A 17,419-nucleotide genomic window follows, 5' to 3' on the forward strand; every position below is an offset into this window, starting at 1 on the left:
GCACTGCCAACTGACGTCACATGTCAACAACCTAAACTTGGTCGCGGTGGCCAATCAGCGTCGAGCAAAAGATGGCGTCGGTGAGGAGACACCGAGGAACGAGAGCCGAGCGCCGTACGGTTGGTAAACACCACTGGAACCGACTTCATGGCAATTGAGACAACGGTGGTAGTTGATGTTTATCGCCCAACGTACACCTGGAAGTGATCCTCAGTGGTGTCGGTTCTTCTGCTCCTGGTTTGGTTGCTATTGTTTTCGGCCTCAGGGGTAGCTCGTTAGCGTCAAGTTGGAAAAAGCTCCGCTAGCGTAAGCTAGCTGAGTAGCTTCATCGGGTTCCCGGATTGTTCTCATGGACATTCATGGACTCAAAACGGCGACAAAAACACGTTCTGTATTTGTCGCATTTTTTCTGCTTTCTTTTCACTTTACGACACAATATGTGTGAAGTGGATTAAAACTGAAGTGGTGGAGTAGAAAAAGGGGGACCAGCCGAACCGGAGCCAGTTGGCGGTCATGTATTTCCTCACCGGCTGGCCACGGAGGCTCATGTGCCCGCTGAAGAGCGCGGAGGAGCCCTTCCACATCCAGCCCAGTTCGCAGCGCTTCTACTTCGCCCTGCTTTCTGAAACGCAGCTCAGCATCTGGTTCAGTCGGGTAAGGGAAGCCGCAGCATCCAGATAACGGCATTAATTGAATCACTAGCATGCTTCCATGCATCGTCACTGGCGTTGTGGAAAATGTAAAGGTATTTTGTAACACATAGGTTGCACATTTACAAGACAAACATACTTCATGAGTCGACCTTGTCTGCACAACTGAGAGTCAACCTGATGAATGTCCTATTTTACCTACTGTATTATTACTACTACATGATTTTACTTTGATTACTTGTAATTATCTAGGCTTCATCTTGTCTAAAGTTCACCTGGACAAAAGGTTAAAGACCTTTTACAAATATTAGAAATCATTAATGCATGATAACCAGCAAAAGGAATAAACAGGTATGGGGGACAGGCCCATTGAGTGCTCTGTATACTTTGACGACCTAATTCGGCTCCTTCGACAATGGATCTAGGGTCATTGTTTATTTCATAAGCACCGGGCCAGGACGTGACCATGTTTTGCTTCCCCTTCTTCTTTCCTTGCCAGCATTAGTGAGGCGTCGTCTACAAAGGACAGACGCGACTAGCACATGTGTTTGGTCCAACGTGCCGGATTAGCTCAACCACTTTTCCCGATGAAATCTCTTTGGGATCGAAACAAACTCGAGATTCCGTCAGAGGTTTTTAATAAACGGCCTTTTATGGTTTGGTTAAGCTGTGAACAAGTACAATCAGTTGTATTTAACTTTTTCCCTTTATTTATATGAGCGGTTTGGTTTTTAAACATTTGTACAGGTGCAGTTTCAGTTATTTGTTTTTGGGTGTTACTCCCCCCCCCTGAGTTCTCTTTTCTGCTTAGTTTATGACATAGTTTCATGGTGGAATAGTTTGCCAGCATTTCCACTCACATTTCATTAAATCATTCCATTCTGAAGAATTCCCTCAATTTCCAGCCCTGGTTTAGTGAGCGTCTTTCTGCAAATGTCTCTACTGTTTTAAATCCCCTTAGTCGTGAAGCCCAGCCAGCCCACAGTCAGTTCATTCAAGGTGTTATGACTAATCCGTGTCGCACAGTAGCTTAGCCGTGTCTGTAGCGAGGTACGAGGGAAGTAACAGCGTAGGAATTATTGCAATGTCGTTTACGCGTGGCCTTTGAGAGGAAAGTTTTATTTCACCATGATAATCAATCGTGACTAAAAACATCTTATCCTATTGTTTCAACTCCTCTCTGACCTTGTCAGTACAGCACTGATATTATTCGTTACATGGGGACAAATTGAGGAGGCTTGTCTGTTGAAGCAAAACTGTAAGCCACATCACTCTTATCTCAAGACACTGCTGTATTTTTAGCTGCAGGCGGTTAGTAGCGTTTTACTGCCGCATTGCAAAATAGGACGAGATGTCAATGATCGCTGACATTATTAAGTTTTAATTATGTGGCTGCCACGCCGCACGGTGAAACCATGCCGAAGCCTTCTCCGCTATCAGTCCAATGATACTTGATACTTTCTGCCCTTGAAAATGCGTTTGGAACCAAAAGACGGCCAACAGCGAATAATCCCGCCATGTACGCCCAATGACTCGATTGATTAATGACCGCATGGACCCGCTGGAAGATTAGACTTTTCATTTCATGAATGGCAGCTAGTCAACTTCCACATGGGAGAACAAATACTTTGATGACGTGGTGGCTTCCAGGCGGTCGGTCATCTGTGCTCAGCGTCTTTGACGTCGGCACCGTTACAACTCAACATTAACGAGCCTGTTATTCATCCGAGACTGACTTAACAGCTGTTAATTATTCCTAATGAGCCTTAAATGTTTGTCGTATGTAGTTGGGTGTGTTTACTGTGTAGGTTGCCGACGTTTCATGTTCTGCCAAATCATGCATGTCCTTACTTGCAGCCCAGCGTTTTGATTGCGAGCTACGTCGAGTCCGCCAAGGCAGTGGCACAGTTTGGATTCTACCAGAAGGCCGAATGGAAACCGGACGACTCCATGATAGCCGTGGCGGTAAGTGAATACTCCATGTTTTGGATTGTGTGAAATTATTTTGGGGTTATTTGTATCAAAATGGAGCAGCCATTCAAATAATTCCAATTTCCTAATTACAACAGCTTCTCCAAACATTTCAATTGCCAAGAAAAAAGGTGTTATCATGGGTTCTCAAACAAAGCGCTGACTCAGGGAACGGAGAGTGTGTCACACATCATCGCAGGGCCCATAAAAGCCTGATCACCTTTGTCTGAAGTCCAGCTCCTTTCAACAGTGCCCATTTGTCTACTCTTAAGGGGCCTTTGCCATTACCTGCTAATTACCTATAGAACTTAGAAGTCCAATGGCACCTTGTAAATACACCCAACAGTAGCCAGTAAAAGGGCCAAATGGTCATAAAGGGTATGCAGCCATGTTTTTGATGCCGTCGTCAATGACTTGCATTCCTTCCATCTTGTATTTTCTATCCCACTGAGTTAATCAAACAGGTCTTGTTTACACAACAGACTTGAGACTCTTCTGAAGAAGGTTGAACTTTAAACTTTGTTTTATCGAAAGTGCAAGGAAACCGTCTCCTTAAAGGAGAACTGAAGGTGTCGACTTAAATCTACTGAGTAGTTATTTGAAAAATACCTAGGCATCGCTTGCCAATGTGGGGTCGCCATTTTTTCACCTTTTTACTCTCCCATGTGTGTAAATTGATTAGTGGACAATACAGTGGCAGTTAGCGGCTAGCGGTTAGCCACTCCCCGGGCAACTGTTTGTTGGCTTACGAGTGAACATTCTTATTGCACAAATGCAAAATTTACAGTATCAGAACTTAAATATTAGTTGTTTTTTTTAAAAAAGTGCTATCATTGGAGCACGAATTTCTAATAAGTATTTCAGGTTTCTTTGGTTTAGCCAACCCCAAATCTGGCTCGCATCAACGTTTGCCTTTTGAAGTTCAGTTTAGCATCTTCATGCATCAGCGCATTCATACGGCCTAGATGTGCAGTGTGTTGTGAAACGCAGTCATGGACATTTGCATCTAAGTGTTCGGTTTAGCAGAGACCATGTTTTTTTTGTTTTTTTTTTAAACTAAATTATAGCGTTGTTGCCTTTAAATAGACTGTGATACATCACATCAAGTATTGCCCATTTGAATGATGTTTGGGTTTTAAAAAGTGCAACCACTGCTAGCTAGTACCGGTTAGTGATAGATAGCGTCCAACGCCCTCGTCTCTTTTTTGACCCTGCCGCCCCCTTTTTTTTTTTGGGTGGATGTTGCAAATATGTCCCAGGAAGAAGGTCAGGCCCATTTCCAGCTCGGTCCTGGCCAAAAAAAACAGGCAGCAACGGCGGCGGCTGGAGTTTAAAAATACCAGGGAATGCGCTCGCTCCACCGACCATTATTGTGAAAGCGGCGTATCGAGGAACGCCTTGAGGCAATTCCTCTTGCAAATCGCCCCAAACTTTCGTCTGGGCTTTTTATTTTGGTACTCGCAGGTCAGCGAGGACACTGTGAGCTCACGCCCGGGCCCTCAGCCAAAAGCAAGGCTGATTATGTGGAGACACAATAGCAAAACTTTTGACATTTTATACCCACCGTGACTAATTCTTGCTATTTTATTGAAAAGTCATCATACTTAAAACTGTATGCGTGAAAAAAAAAGAGCTTTAATCCTCACGTTCCCCAGATGTTTCCCAGATGTTGCCAAAATGTTCACACCCTTTGCTGACCTTCGAGCGAAATCGCAATCCACCGCAGAAACCTTTTAGTAATTCTCCGTATCTTCTATTGTTTATTCGTCTACCTGGGAGCAGCCGACACATTGGAGCAGCTGGATTTGTTTGCGTGTGCAGTACCCAAAACTACCTCAAGTGCTTTTATTTTCTGGCTGTACATCCTGGTTTTTTTTTTTTTTCCTCCCATGTTATTATACAGTCACGCCGAGGAGTATTTTTTCCCTCACCATTCTCAACAGCTGCTTTCCGCACACAAAGAAGTCTATATTATAGGAATTGGGGGCCCTACAGAAGATCATTCCAGTTGACCTCCAAGAAAGCCACGGTAGCTTGCATTGAAGGCAAAACGTTTTCTCGCGTGTCGTAAATCGACGTACCGCTGTAAAGGCGTCCATTTTAATGCCGCTGTTTATATTCTCGTTGGCTCCTCCAATTCTTAAGACCCCGTCTGAGACACCAGCTGAACTTTTATTGTTTGCCGCCTTCCAACTAGTGTGTTTACTGTTGGCCTTTGACTCAAAGAGGAAAAAAAAACAAAAACACACTTGCACTCTGCTTTGGATTTCAACAACCTCCAAAAGGTTCCCAGGTTCTTTGGAGTTTAATAGTCGGGCACTTGTGTTCCTGCTCCCTTTTATGGACCCCCTTGTGCCCAGTCCATATTACTGGTAATTCAAAGCCCTCTCCCCCTGCGTCGTCTTTGTGTCTAATTCCACTAATGGGCGTCATTATTGTCTTTAGGCTTGCAAGATTAGCATTAGCAACTGTATGAACAGTTTGAGAAGACCGAGAGCCAGATTTAAATGTCAATTTTTTTTTCACTAGCACTTTGGAGGTTCTCCTGTAGTGATTTGAAGGAGTCACAAATAGCTGTCCAATCCACAGAACGGAATTTTGGATCTGTTTTGGAAAAATTCCACAAGCTGTCTTCTGCCTTAAGCAGAATAATGAAAACCTTGGAAATATTTTCGCAACGCATCTGTTGTTTACCCAAGTTCACATTCACGTAAGAAGTGTAATTTTTGGTCAAGTTCAGCAGTTCCAAAGCAATGTTTCTTCCTCTAATAAAAAAGTGGAACTTGTTTTTTGGAAGCAAGCATGTCAACACGTCGTCGGCGAGAGCTCGTAATGCTTTTTTACGACGTGCAGGGAAGCTTACAATGCCGCTTTGACTCCATTGATGGAAAAGCTACCAAACCGCTCGCTGCCGTTGACGTCATCGGGTGACAAAAAAGACCCCCGTCGGTCGCACAATCGACGCTTCATGTCTCGACTCTGCCACGGGAGGGTTCTTATTGTGAGACAGCAAAGTTGAGTTTTCGGTTTGGAGCTCTCCGCTCTTGATTGTTTTTGCAGACCTTGGTCTTGGTCACATGGTGTGCTCCTTCTCTCTCTGCTCCGTGTTTTTATCTAGTAATGATCAGTTCTGTCACCGCATTGGAAAATTCCAGTGGGAAAAAAAAGCCAACAACTATACAACACCGCAAGCTAAACATATTATATAGTGAGAAAAAAAAAACCTTCCCCCCGCCCGTTTATTAGGCTTTGTGGTTCTAAAATCGCGCCTCCACTGAGTACACTGTGTCTCAGTTCAATGAGTACACATCCTCCAATTATCCCATTAATGAATCGAGTCATGGTTTTATTCAACACAATAAAAAATGGAGGCAGGAGATGAGAAATCGCTCTCCCTTTGTGGTGGTGTTGATGATTTATTAGTCACTTAATAATCCAGACGTCGGCCATTGTTCGGCAGGGTAATGGTCACTCCTTGAAGAGTGCCACCATCCATTTTAAAGATTGTTTTGACAGTCTGTTTTCAAAACAGCATGCAAGTCCTCCTGTGCGTACAGTAAACACCTTTTTGTGTGTTATCAGTCATAACTACAAGATACCAAGAGCAATTTCAATGTGAAATATGTCCTAATACTGATAAAAACTGATTTGAAGCTCATAATTTGAACTCTTATTTGGGTCTAAATGGTAGCCGATATTCTACTGTACACAGCTTTAATTCCGTTTTATTATGATACTCGTACGATTGTTTAGCCCTTTTGGCCTTTTTCATATTCTGCTGGAAATTAATGAAAAAACAGGATGTACTTGTCTGACTGAACCTGTTTCTTTCTTTCTATTTTCAGACCGCCAAAGGCTACGTCCTCTTGTTCTCTGTATTGGGCGCTGGGGATGATAAGAACCTCTACGAGCCAATCTACCCAAAGTGAGTTTCAATCTCTGGCTGGCGGCTTTACATTCCCGACGTGACATACCGGCAGATGTGAACAAGTCACGGCACGAGTGTATATTTTTTCTTTTTTAGGGGCAGCCCCCGTGTGAAGGTGACCCCGGGTTACAAGGAGGAGCAATGCGCCCCCGCTTTGTCGCTGGAGATCAAGAAGCCTGTCGATCTGGAGGCCCCCGTCACCAGGTTGGTCGGCGACCTTTTCGTCACTCGTCGTCTTCACCCGCGATAACATCGCCACGTCATGTCGCTTTACTTCCGGCTGCTCTGGCTCTTGACTTTGGCAAGTGGAGCTGAGCCAAGCTGAAAGATGAAAAGACAAAGGAGCTTTACTGTCTGGCCTTTTCCAGCCAGCCTCCGACTATTCAAGCTTTTCCGGTTGACCTGTCGTCAAATATGTAAACGAGCTGGCTGGCCAACAATCGGCATAACAAAAGAACGCGTGGATTTTTGCGCGTCCTCGATTCTTCATTTGTATTTTACGACTGATTTGAATCATGTGGGAGGAATTTGATTTTTCACTGCGAGTCTGAAAAAGATTTGGATATTGGCTTGCTACTGACAGTGAACTCTCAACTTTGTGGCATATGCACCAACACCTTCGGGGTTACTGATTAAAACAGGAGCATCTGTGAACAAAGCCGCTTTTGTTTTTGTTTTTTCCTTTCTCCTCACTCTGACTTGTTCTTTTGCTGCTTTACGTAAGCGTAATATTGTCGACCCATTTCATCCTGTCTTTTCTCCAGCTCACTTTAACCTCTCCCTACCGAGCATCCTCTTTGTTGGCGGATGGACAGGCGCTGTCACTTCATCCCTCCTCAAGCCCCTTTTTGTTCATTGCCCTTTCACGGCCGTCATCCCCTCCGCTGTATTCGTTTGACAGCCGTTAGCAGATGTCACCGCCGCACTGACGAGCGCTCTTTTCAGCTCGCTCGTGCGGGCGGTGAGTGGGTGTCTTATTTTTATTTCTATTTTTTTGCTGGAAGAAAAAAAAACATCACTCCCCCATGCTGATGCTCAGTTGTTGTAATTCTCTTCAGGAGACAATGAAGCGCTTCACATGTACACACAGGGGCCTTTTTGTGCACTCAAAGTCGTGCGACACTAACCAGAGTTGAAGCAGAATTCAAATTTTATAGCGTGTGTCTTTTGTGTTAGTCTCCAGTCCCTCCAGGAGGAACTACTGGTGTGCACGGCAGACGGCTACCTCCACGTGCTGCATTGGGACGGCCTGGGCGGCAACGGACGCAAGACCATCTGCCTCACCGCTATCCCCTTCTCGCTCGACCTGCAGTCTGCCAGAGGTGTGACGAAACAACAAAGAACTATTTTTAACACAAAAGCGTGTCTCATGTGTTGATGTTCGTAGGTGGCCCGTCTCTGGATCTGGAAGGTGTTCATATCCGCTGTGTGGAGTACTGTGAGACGCTGGACGGCTTCGCCGTGGTGCTCAGCGACGGCCGTCTGGGCTTCATCACGCCGCTCAGCAGCACCATCACTGCGGACGTAAGAATTTTTTTTTTTCTCGAGGAGCTTCTTGTTAAAGTCCTACAAATGTTTCTTGCGTGTCCAGCAGCTGCAGGGAGTCTGGGCCGCGGATGTGAGCGACGGCACATGCGTGGCTGTCAACAACAAGTACAGACTGATGGCATTTGGCTGCGCCAGGTATGTGCCAACCCAATCGACATTTGGCCAGCTGCAAGCGCGCGTGCCACAACGTTGGCCCGAGAAGCTTCCGCACCTTCGCTTGTGTGCCACAGAGAGGAATTGTTGAGCGTCCGGTGTGAGAATGTGTCAGGCCGTGTTTGCCCAGGCGACCTCGCGTGTGCTTGTCAGAAACTGGAGCACCGTTGTCAGCCGGGGCTTCTCTTTGCACGAAGAAGAATGAATGCGCACGTGGGGAAAAAATGAGAACATGTATTTTAAACAAATGAAAGAAATATTACATTCCAATGTAATCATGTAAATGCTCAGTGGGTGGTGGGTCAAGGAACGGCTTCACACGCTTGATACAGATGTGAGCTAATTGTAAAACTCTTTTCCAGCGGGTCGGTGCTGGTTTACATGATCGACACTACAACCGGGTCTATGCAGCTCTCCCACAAACTGGAACTGACCCCAAAACACTACCCAGGTATCAGAAAATCCTACAGCAGCCGTTCAGATGGATGGGTGGAATGATGTCACAGCTCCCCCTAGTGGGACAACATTTCGTTAAACCCAAACTCCCGATTTTATATTTAAAAAAAAATTCCAATGTATAATTCCATCTTCTTTATTAAGAAAAATGGTTTCTTTAATATTGTTCTCAATTTTCAATGTTTTATTTGATAAACTGCCTTATTAGCAGTAGTTAAAATATAAATAAAAAGTCCATGAACCTATGTGGATATAATTTTACTTTAATGACTTCTGTTTTCCCACCTATAAAAGATACATTTGTTTAATCTGTAACACTTTTAATTGTTTAATGTTTCACCCCCATGTCCAGACATCTACAACAAGACTGGTCCAGTGAAGCTCATTTGCTGGTCGCCTGACTACAGCGTCGCCATGGTGACGTGGGAGTGCGGCGGCCTATCGCTGTGGAGCGTCTTTGGCGCTCAGCTCATCTGCACGCTGGGAGAGGACTTTGCGTAAGTGGACGCACAACAACACAAAACATAAAAATCAAAATCCTGAGTGTGTACTTTGTGTGGGATTCCACAGGTATCGATCTGATGGCACCAAGAAGGATCCACTTAAAATCAGCTCCATGGTTTGTGCTCTCAAAAGTTTTGATCTCCTCTGTTCAGCTCTTTTTTTTTTTAAACTAATTGTTGTGTTGCAGTGCTGGGGAGCAGAAGGCTACCACTTGTGGGTGCTGCCCACCAAGCCGGTGAGGAGGCGAACACAGGAGGAGCAGGACAAGGAGGAGATGACGGAGGAAGCGCAGACGACCACGCCGTCGCCGCAAGCTGGCATCTTACAGTTTCACTTCATCAAGAGCGCCCTCACCGTCAACCCCTGCACGGTCAGCCCACCGACCCCACCCATTCTCTCTCTCCTTAAGCCAAGTCACGTGACTCAAGTCAACCTCTGCGACATTGATCAGAGTAACCAGGAGCAGGTGCTGCTTCACGGCGAGGATCGCCTCTACTTGACTTGTGGCGACACGGCGCAGGCCCACAGCAGCGCCGACACGCAGCATCAGCAACGCTTGAACCCTCACGACGAAAGCCCCCCGCACCCTCACCAGCACCTCAACTCCCCCCTATCTCAGGGACTCAGCACTTTACTGGGACACAAGCACTGGCACGTGGTCCAGGTAGGGTTGCACCGGCAACGTAGTTTGATTCTTTTCCTCCATAACAGTGGTTTATTCTTTCCTCCAGATTCATAGCACATACTTAGAGAGCAACTGGCCGATACGGGTGAGGATTGGTCGTTAGATTTGTGTGTGTTGAGTTCTGAAAAATCAAAAAAAAAAATTCTTAATGTTTCTGCGCAGTTTGCAGCCATAGACACAGCAGGGCAGTGCATGGCTGTAGCAGGAAGGCGAGGCTTTGCACATTACTCCTTGTATACCAGGAAATGGAAACTGTTTGGAAACATCACTCAGGTATGCGCGCGTGTGTGTAAAGATATTGTTGATCATTATAATTGCTTTTTTTGGTCGTAGCTAAGAACTTGCTTGACAAACTGTCAAGATCTTTGGTTTGCTTCAAGGAAAAATGATTGTTGTGGTGAGTAAGGGCAATTAACAGCTATTGTCACATTCGCCTTTTTTTGGTTCCGCGTAGGAGCAGAACATGACGGTGACAGGCGGTCTGGCTTGGTGGAACGACTTTGTCGTGGTGGCCTGTTACAATTTCATCGACCAGCAAGAGCAGGTGAGGCGTCGCTGTCGTCACTCGATAATTGTTGCTCAAGCGTGTCATGCACGTATGTCCCGTTTGCCGCTTCTTAGCTGAGATTGTATCAGCGCTCGTCGAACCTGGACAACGCCTTTGCGTCGGTCACCAAACTGCATTCTGATACGCTGCTGCTCAACGTTTTCCGGGACGTGGTCATCCTGTTCCGGGCCGACTGCTCCATCTGCCTCTACAGCATCGAGAGGAGGAGCAATAGGTAGGAGACGTCACGACAGAACCGCAAGTTTGCATCTGTGAATAAATTGTGATGTTATGTTTCAGTCCTAACCCGACAGTTAGTGTGGAGCTGCTCCAGGAAGTATCCATGTCCCGCTACATCCCCCACCCCGCCCTGGTGGTCTCTGTCACGCTCACGTCTGTGCGCACTGAGACGGGCATCACGCTGAAAGCCCCGCAGCAGGTGACCCACACGCAGACACTCACACGGTGAAGAACAGTCTTGACATTTTGCTACGTGGGTCCACCTCAGGCCTGCATGGCAGAGAGCATCATGTTGAATCTGGCCGGCCAGTTGATCATGCTACAGCGGGACCGATCCGGGCCGCAGGTACGAGAGAAGGAGACGCCTGCCAACAACAAGAAGCTGGTGAGAACTTCCAGGGAACAACTTGAGGGCTCATTCCATTTTTTTTAATGTTAATTTCTGTTTGGTCTCTTTGGCATAGCTACCATTCTGCCCACCGGTGGTGCTGGCCCAGTGCGTGGAGAACGTGTGGACCACCTGTCGGTCGGACAGGAAGAAGCGCCACCTGCTGGAAGCCTTGTGGCTCTCCTGCGGCGAAGCTGGCATGAAGGTGTGGATGCCTCTGTTCCCGCGGGACCACCGCAAGCCGCACTCGTTCCTGTCGCGGCGCATCATGCTGCCCTTCCACATCAACATCTACCCGCTGGCCGTGCTGTTCGAGGACGCGTTGGTGCTGGGCGCCACCAACGAGACTGTGCTGTACGACGGGCTGCAGGGTTCCTCCGAGCCGCTGGAGGCGCTGTTTCCTTTTTGCACGGTAGAGAGGACCTCGCAGATCTACCTGCACCACATCCTCAGGCAGCTGCTGGTTCGCAACCTGGGCGAGCAGGTAGGAGGAAACAAACCGTGCTAGAAAAGCATTCCGTGGCGAGACTCACACGGACGTTTGCAGGCGCTGATGCTGGCTCAGTCGTGCGCCTCGCTGCCGTACTTCCCTCACGTCATGGAGCTGATGGTGCACGTGGTGCTGGAGGAGGAGGCCACGTCGCGGGAGCCCATCCCCGACCCGCTGCTGCCCACCGTGGCCAAGTTCATCACAGAGTTCCCGCTCTTCCTCCAAACTATCGTGCACTGTGCCCGCAAGACCGAGTACGCCCTGTGGAACTACCTATTCGCCGCCGTGGGGAACCCCAAGGATCTTTTCGAAGAGTGTCTCATGGCTCAAGACTTGGACACGGCCGCCTCGTACTTGATCATACTGCAGGTGGGAATAGAATTGTGATTTTTGCAAAAATCAGCTGCAGTTTTTTTTTTCTTTATGGTCCAGTCCCATTCACTTGTGTTGCTTCCCTTTGAAGAACATGGAGGTTCCGGCCGTGAGCAGACAGCACGCCACGCTGCTTTTCAATACGGCACTGGAGCAGGGCAAGTGGGACCTCTGCCGTCACATGATCCGCTTCTTGAAGGCGATTGGTTCAGGGGAGATGGAGACACCACCCCCAACGCCCACTACGCAGGTACGAACCCGTGTAGCTAACCAATCCCTCATTTTTATTCATTAATTTTTCAAAAAGTGCCAAGATGAAACGGAAAGTGTCTTGTGTGTTTTTCCCAGGAGCCCAGCTCAACCGGCGGCTTCGAATTCTTCCGAAATCGCAGCATCAGTTTGTCCCAGTCTGCTGATTCAGTAAGCACGGGCAAGTTCAGCTTACAGAAGACCTTCAGCATGCCTTCCGGATCCTCGAACAAAGGGTAGGCTTGCACCACATGGCAATCGGATCTGTGACAGATAACAAGGGAGAGAACATTTCTGCTTGCTCTCCTGTCAGGCGGGACGGCGAGTGCGCCGAGAACATGTACATCGACATGATGCTGTGGCGCCACGCCCGCCACCTACTGGAGCAGGTGCGCCTCCGCGACCTGGGCTGCTTCTCGGCCCAGCTGGGTTTCGAGCTCATCGGCTGGCTGTGCCGCGAGCGCAACCGCGTGGCCCGCGTGGATGACTACGTCTTGGCCCTAAAGAAACTCCATAAGGACTTCCTGTGGCCGTTCCCGGTCATTCCCGTGGCCAACCTCAGCTCGCCGTTGAAGAATGGTCGATGTCGCCCTGGTGAGATTTACATCTGTTAATATTTTGTCATTGGTGACATTTAAAGCATTTTTTTCCTTTCTACATTTTTTCTCGTGACATTATTACATTTTGCAGTGCTGAACACGCTGCTTCTCAAGTCCCAGTCGGCCGACAGCCTGCTGAACAGCGACATGGACACGGCGCCCCTTCCCGCCGCTCCCACTAACTACACCTGGATGGACGGCCTCAGTCAGAGGAGCAAAGACATGGACGCCGCCTCGTCCTCATCCAACCGACACTCTCCGCAGACGCACGACGCCTTTCTGTCGCTTCTCACCAACAAAGGTTGAAATCAGTGCCGCTGACTAACTTTCCCATAGGAAATAATTTGAAATTAATTTGATGTTGAAATCCCAACCTTAGTGGAGGAGTACAGCATCGGCTCGGCCACAGACCTGACAGAGAGCAGCTCGGTGGCGGACGGCGATTGGACAATGGTTGACGAGAACTCGTCCACTCTAAACCTGAGCCAGGCAGAGCTGGAGCACATCTCCATGGAGCTGGCCAACAAAGGGCCGCACAAGTCGCAAGTGCAGCTCAGGTAGGACCATCTGGCCGCCTCAACTCGTTGACCGTCACGCTTTAACATCTTCATTTTCAGGTACCTGCTGCACGTTTTCATGGAGGCGGGCTGCCTGGAGTGGTGCGTGATCATCGGCTTGATCCTGCGTGACGCCAATGTCATCAAGCAGGCCATCGCGTTCCTGGCCAGCCCTGAAGTTCCTGTAGAAACCGTGCAGAGCGTGCGCAACGGATTATTGGCTGTGGACGCCTGGACCTCCACTGACTGGTGAGCGATCATAATTTGAGTGATTATTAGATCATTTGATTTGATTTATAATTGTAAGCCTCCTTGTGATTTCCATGCAGCCTGGGCTACAAAGCGTTCCTCAACGTCATCCAGCCTCACCTGCAGCAGCTGTTGGCGTCGGCGCCCGCCGAGCAAGTGCAACCAGAAGCCTTCCAACCTTCCGCCTGCCAGAGCGCCAAGCTCAGCGCCGGCGAAGGCCCGGGGGGCGTCGCTTCGGCCCGGCCCGAGGACGGCGGTGGAAGGTGCGTGGCCGCCGCCCCACTCGGACTGCTGACACTCCCTTCTCTGGAGTCCAAACCGGTCAACGAGGACAGGACCCCCGATCAATCGGAGGAGCAGACAGAGGAGGAGGGCGCATACGACTGCACCTTGTCCTGAACCCATTTGAGCTTCTTACTACACCCAGTATTATCAACCCTTCTTTAAATTGGGAATCAATTCCCTCCCGACAGAAAGTAAATCCCTTTCTGACGGCTTCTATTTTTTTTTTTTTTCAAGACTATAAGAAGTGCCGTCAGTGTGGAAATAACCCTCACAAACAACAAAAAGCGATGTTTCATACTTTTTCATACCTCATAACGGTTTTAAACATATTTTTTGACAGATGTTATTTTTCTACGCAACCAAATCATGATGAATGGATTCTTACGGATATATTAAAAAACAAGAAAAAGTAAAATTTCTACGGGGGGGGAAAAAAAAGGATCTGTTCTCATCATTTTCCACAATGTATCTGGCCGGACCGCTGGACACTATTGTTTTTACCACGTTGTATTGTGCATGGAGTTAATTTTAAGGTATTGGTCAACATTTATGAGAATTATTTATTGTAATTATGAGCATCATCATTTCCGAATCCTTGATTTTATTTACAATGAATTTTTTTCTTAAATCCATCCAGGTGGTCTATGAGCGTCAGTATTATATCGTGCAATGTATCCAAATGTTACTCGGCTTTATTTCTTTTGGTTCACGATTTACTTTTTTGACCAAATGTCACCCTATTAAGTGGACGATTACTGTTAATTCGCAACGCAGACGGAAAACGTTGGAGCAGTGCCGCCGTCATGCTGACGCTTTACTTGAAAAAGAGAGAAAAAAAAAAACACGATGACTTGACGAACCAAAGACATTTACTTTTGTTTTGTCTAGAGGCCTTGATCTTTGTAACTCCTTTAGACGCTGGGACTGGACACAACATTAGGGACACCTGCACCGTCATCCGCACTGTTTCGAATGTTTGGACTCATTTGCAGAATAAGGCAGCACGTCTCAATAATGAACCCAGCGTGTGGGTGTACCTAATAATGTGGTCTTTCGTGTCTCGATGAGGTACTCAAACTCTAACCTATCAGTACAATACTAAATACTTCTTGTGTACTACTAATACTATACAGCAGACATTCGAATTGCTGTGAACACAAGCTCCCTTGTATGTTTTTCTTTCTTTTTCTACTCATTTCTATTTTTTTGCTTGTACATAAAACAATAAATTATTTTTAAAAAAAACTTTGATTACATCTCTTGACTTATTTGCAGTTGAGAAATGATGGTTTCAGTAAAAAGAACACCAGTATTTTATGTTGGAAATGTTTTCAAATATTTATTGAAATTATATGAGTAATAGTTTTAATTGAATCATTAAAGTCATTTTTAATTTACCTAATGATATACTACGGTATTTTTCATGTTAGTTTTACAGCGTTAAAAGATTGCAGTTCTTTATTACGACGATAGGTGGCAACCGTCGTAAAACTGCCACATCCACAGCAGGAAACAAGACAACGAGGAAGAAGAAAAGCGTCAATGCAAGGCAGCATGGCGGCTGACATGAGACTACCAACTATTAGAAAACTAGTATCTCTTTCTCATTCCAGTGGAGACAGAAGAGATCTCGTTGTACCCGGCGATGTGATCACGTCAGACTCTGGTTTTATGAGGTATGTTTGTGTTATCGTATGATTATTTTCCTATATGTGTTAAACTGAAATACTCATTTCTTGTCTTTTACATACCATGCAATTGACTGGCGAGTGTCGACTAGTCCAAAAAGTCCGTCCAGCTCACTAGAATAAGGACATATGTGTGATAATACTTTGGGAAAGTGGTGCCATGCTATTTGTTTGCTATTTGTACACAGGGGCCATGGTACTTATTTGGATGAGGAGAAATTGACGGCTTCTGTAGCTGGAGAGGTGCAGCGGGTGGATAAATTAATTTGCGTGAGACCACTCAAGACCAGGTAAGATGAGTACATTATAAACGATTTATAACTCTTTTATAAAGGTGATTTCCAATGTTGGGTACTCGTACTACTTGGTGTGGGCTCCCTCTAGTGGTATGTGAACTAATCGCTGCTACTTATGGTGTGGGCTCCCTCTAGTGGTATGCAAAGTAATCCCTGCCTAATGCGTATATAATATAAAATCATTTTGAGAATTTAAATTTATGCCTCGTTTTGTTTAAAAATACACTGTACACTCTGAATTTTCTTTGGATTGCAGGTTTTATGGTGAGGTTGGTGATGTGGTAGTTGGCAGAATCACTGAGGTATTATCTTTTACGCCGGACATATCCCATGTAATGCTGTATTATGAATCAATATAAGTTTCTCATATTTTTGTATAGGTACAACAAAAACGGTGGAAAGTGGAAACAAACTCCCGGCTGGACTCTGTCCTTTTGTTATCTTCTGTCAATCTGCCTGGAGGAGAACTGGTAACAAAAAAAAAAGCCACAAACGCTGCTTGACTTGACTTTATTCTTATTTCATTGGCTAACATGATCAGATATTGACATTTATATGGTACCGACTCTAATTTTATGATAATTTTATGTTTTATTGCGTTTGACATGTGTCACAGATGTTTTGAGTTTCATTTTTGTTGTCTTCCAGAGGAGAAGATCAGCAGAAGATGAACTCACGATGAGAGAATATCTCGTCGAGGGCGACCTCATCAGTGTATGCCTTCTCCTTATATCCTAACATTTATTCATCATTTTATGTTACACCTATATATTTTTTTTACCTTTGTTTCCAGGCAGAGGTGCAGTCTGTGTTTTCAGACGGCGCGTTGTCGCTTCACACTCGCAGCTTAAAGTACGGGAAAGTAAGTTGAACTGCAAAATGGGGTTAAAGTTGACTGTGAATGTGGTTCTGATTATATCCTTGATCGCAGCTCGGCCAGGGAGTGCTAGTCCAGCTTTCACCGTCTCTCATCAAGAGACAAAAGACACATTTCCACAACCTCCCATGCGGCGCCTCCATCATCCTGGGTAATAACGGCTTTGTGTGGCTGTATCCCACACCGGGACAGCAGGAGGAAGAGGCTGGGGGTTTCTACACCAGCCTTGAGGTGAGACATTTCCGTTTCATTTTGAAATTGTGGAATCTGATTTTATTATTTGTCTCCCTCACAGCCTGTCAACCTGTCTGAGCGCGAGGTGATTTCCAGGTTGAGGAACTGCCTGCTGGCTTTGGCGGCGCACAAGGTCCTCGTGTTCGACACGAGTGTTCTCTACTGTTACGAATCTTCGCTTCAACACCAGGTAGGAAGTTGCAACCAGTATGTATGGTTGATTTATTTTTAAATGATGTGATAATGTGTGCATTTGTGGTATCTGCAGGTTAAAGACATTCTCAAACCAGAAGTGATGGAAGAGATTGTAATGCTGACACAACAAAAGCTTATTGAACAGGAAGGTTAAATCGAGTCGCTTGTTTTTGTATGCTCTCTGCTTTTGTAACAGTAAGTAAAAGTCTTATAATTGTACTTTTGTAATAAAAATGTATTTAAAAAAATGTCTTATGC

General features: G+C 46.2%; 2 protein-coding genes across 3 annotated transcripts; both read left to right on the plus strand.

The window, feature by feature from the left end:
* The first annotated feature begins 44 nt into the window (after positions 1 to 44).
* Positions 45 to 14,747, plus strand: ric1 (RIC1 homolog, RAB6A GEF complex partner 1). 2 transcript variants are annotated; one of them, XM_049738951.2, is made up of 27 exons: positions 45 to 654; positions 2,508 to 2,615; positions 6,467 to 6,546; positions 6,646 to 6,753; positions 7,726 to 7,871; positions 7,937 to 8,073; positions 8,141 to 8,232; positions 8,613 to 8,701; positions 9,059 to 9,203; positions 9,277 to 9,325; positions 9,398 to 9,580; positions 9,662 to 9,874; positions 9,942 to 9,980; positions 10,058 to 10,168; positions 10,350 to 10,439; positions 10,517 to 10,677; positions 10,743 to 10,881; positions 10,951 to 11,067; positions 11,147 to 11,554; positions 11,618 to 11,929; positions 12,024 to 12,182; positions 12,281 to 12,417; positions 12,495 to 12,775; positions 12,872 to 13,081; positions 13,160 to 13,337; positions 13,398 to 13,586; positions 13,667 to 14,747. In XM_049738951.2, the coding sequence occupies exons 1-27, from the start codon at positions 514 to 516 to the stop codon at positions 13,983 to 13,985; spliced, it is 4,341 nt and encodes a 1,446-aa protein (XP_049594908.1). In that variant the 5' UTR covers positions 45 to 513; the 3' UTR covers positions 13,986 to 14,747. The 2 variants fall into 2 exon arrangements, with proteins under 2 accessions (XP_049594908.1, XP_049594909.1); XM_049738952.2 differs by having other exon boundaries at positions 8,144 to 8,232.
* Positions 14,748 to 15,374: 627 nt separating this feature from the next.
* Positions 15,375 to 17,399, plus strand: exosc2 (exosome component 2). The gene is made up of 9 exons (XM_049738787.2): positions 15,375 to 15,547; positions 15,748 to 15,849; positions 16,112 to 16,157; positions 16,236 to 16,325; positions 16,504 to 16,569; positions 16,649 to 16,717; positions 16,787 to 16,963; positions 17,028 to 17,156; positions 17,235 to 17,399. Exons 1-9 carry the CDS (start codon positions 15,414 to 15,416, stop codon positions 17,313 to 17,315), a joined length of 894 nt encoding a protein of 297 aa, XP_049594744.1. The 5' UTR covers positions 15,375 to 15,413; the 3' UTR covers positions 17,316 to 17,399.
* Positions 17,400 to 17,419: the final 20 nt, after the last annotated feature.

Source organism: Syngnathus scovelli, chromosome 13 (genome assembly GCF_024217435.2).
Source record: "Syngnathus scovelli strain Florida chromosome 13, RoL_Ssco_1.2, whole genome shotgun sequence".
Lineage (NCBI taxonomy): Eukaryota > Metazoa > Chordata > Actinopteri > Syngnathiformes > Syngnathidae > Syngnathus > Syngnathus scovelli.

Bases quoted from the DNA above. Each gene is read 5' to 3' on its own strand.
- ric1 (XM_049738951.2), top strand. From the start codon at position 514: ATGTATTTCCTCACCGGCTGGCCACGGAGGCTCATGTGCCCGCTGAAG. The intron at 6,547-6,645 runs GTGAGTTTCAAT...TTTCTTTTTTAG, and splicing joins TACGAGCCAATCTACCCAAA to GGGCAGCCCCCGTGTGAAGG. The intron at 10,882-10,950 runs GTGACCCACACG...GGTCCACCTCAG, and splicing joins CGCTGAAAGCCCCGCAGCAG to GCCTGCATGGCAGAGAGCAT.
- exosc2 (XM_049738787.2), top strand. From the start codon at position 15,414: ATGCAAGGCAGCATGGCGGCTGACATGAGACTACCAACTATTAGAAAA. The intron at 15,850-16,111 runs GTAAGATGAGTA...TTTGGATTGCAG, and splicing joins GTGAGACCACTCAAGACCAG to GTTTTATGGTGAGGTTGGTG. The intron at 16,326-16,503 runs GTAACAAAAAAA...GTTGTCTTCCAG, and splicing joins ATCTGCCTGGAGGAGAACTG to AGGAGAAGATCAGCAGAAGA.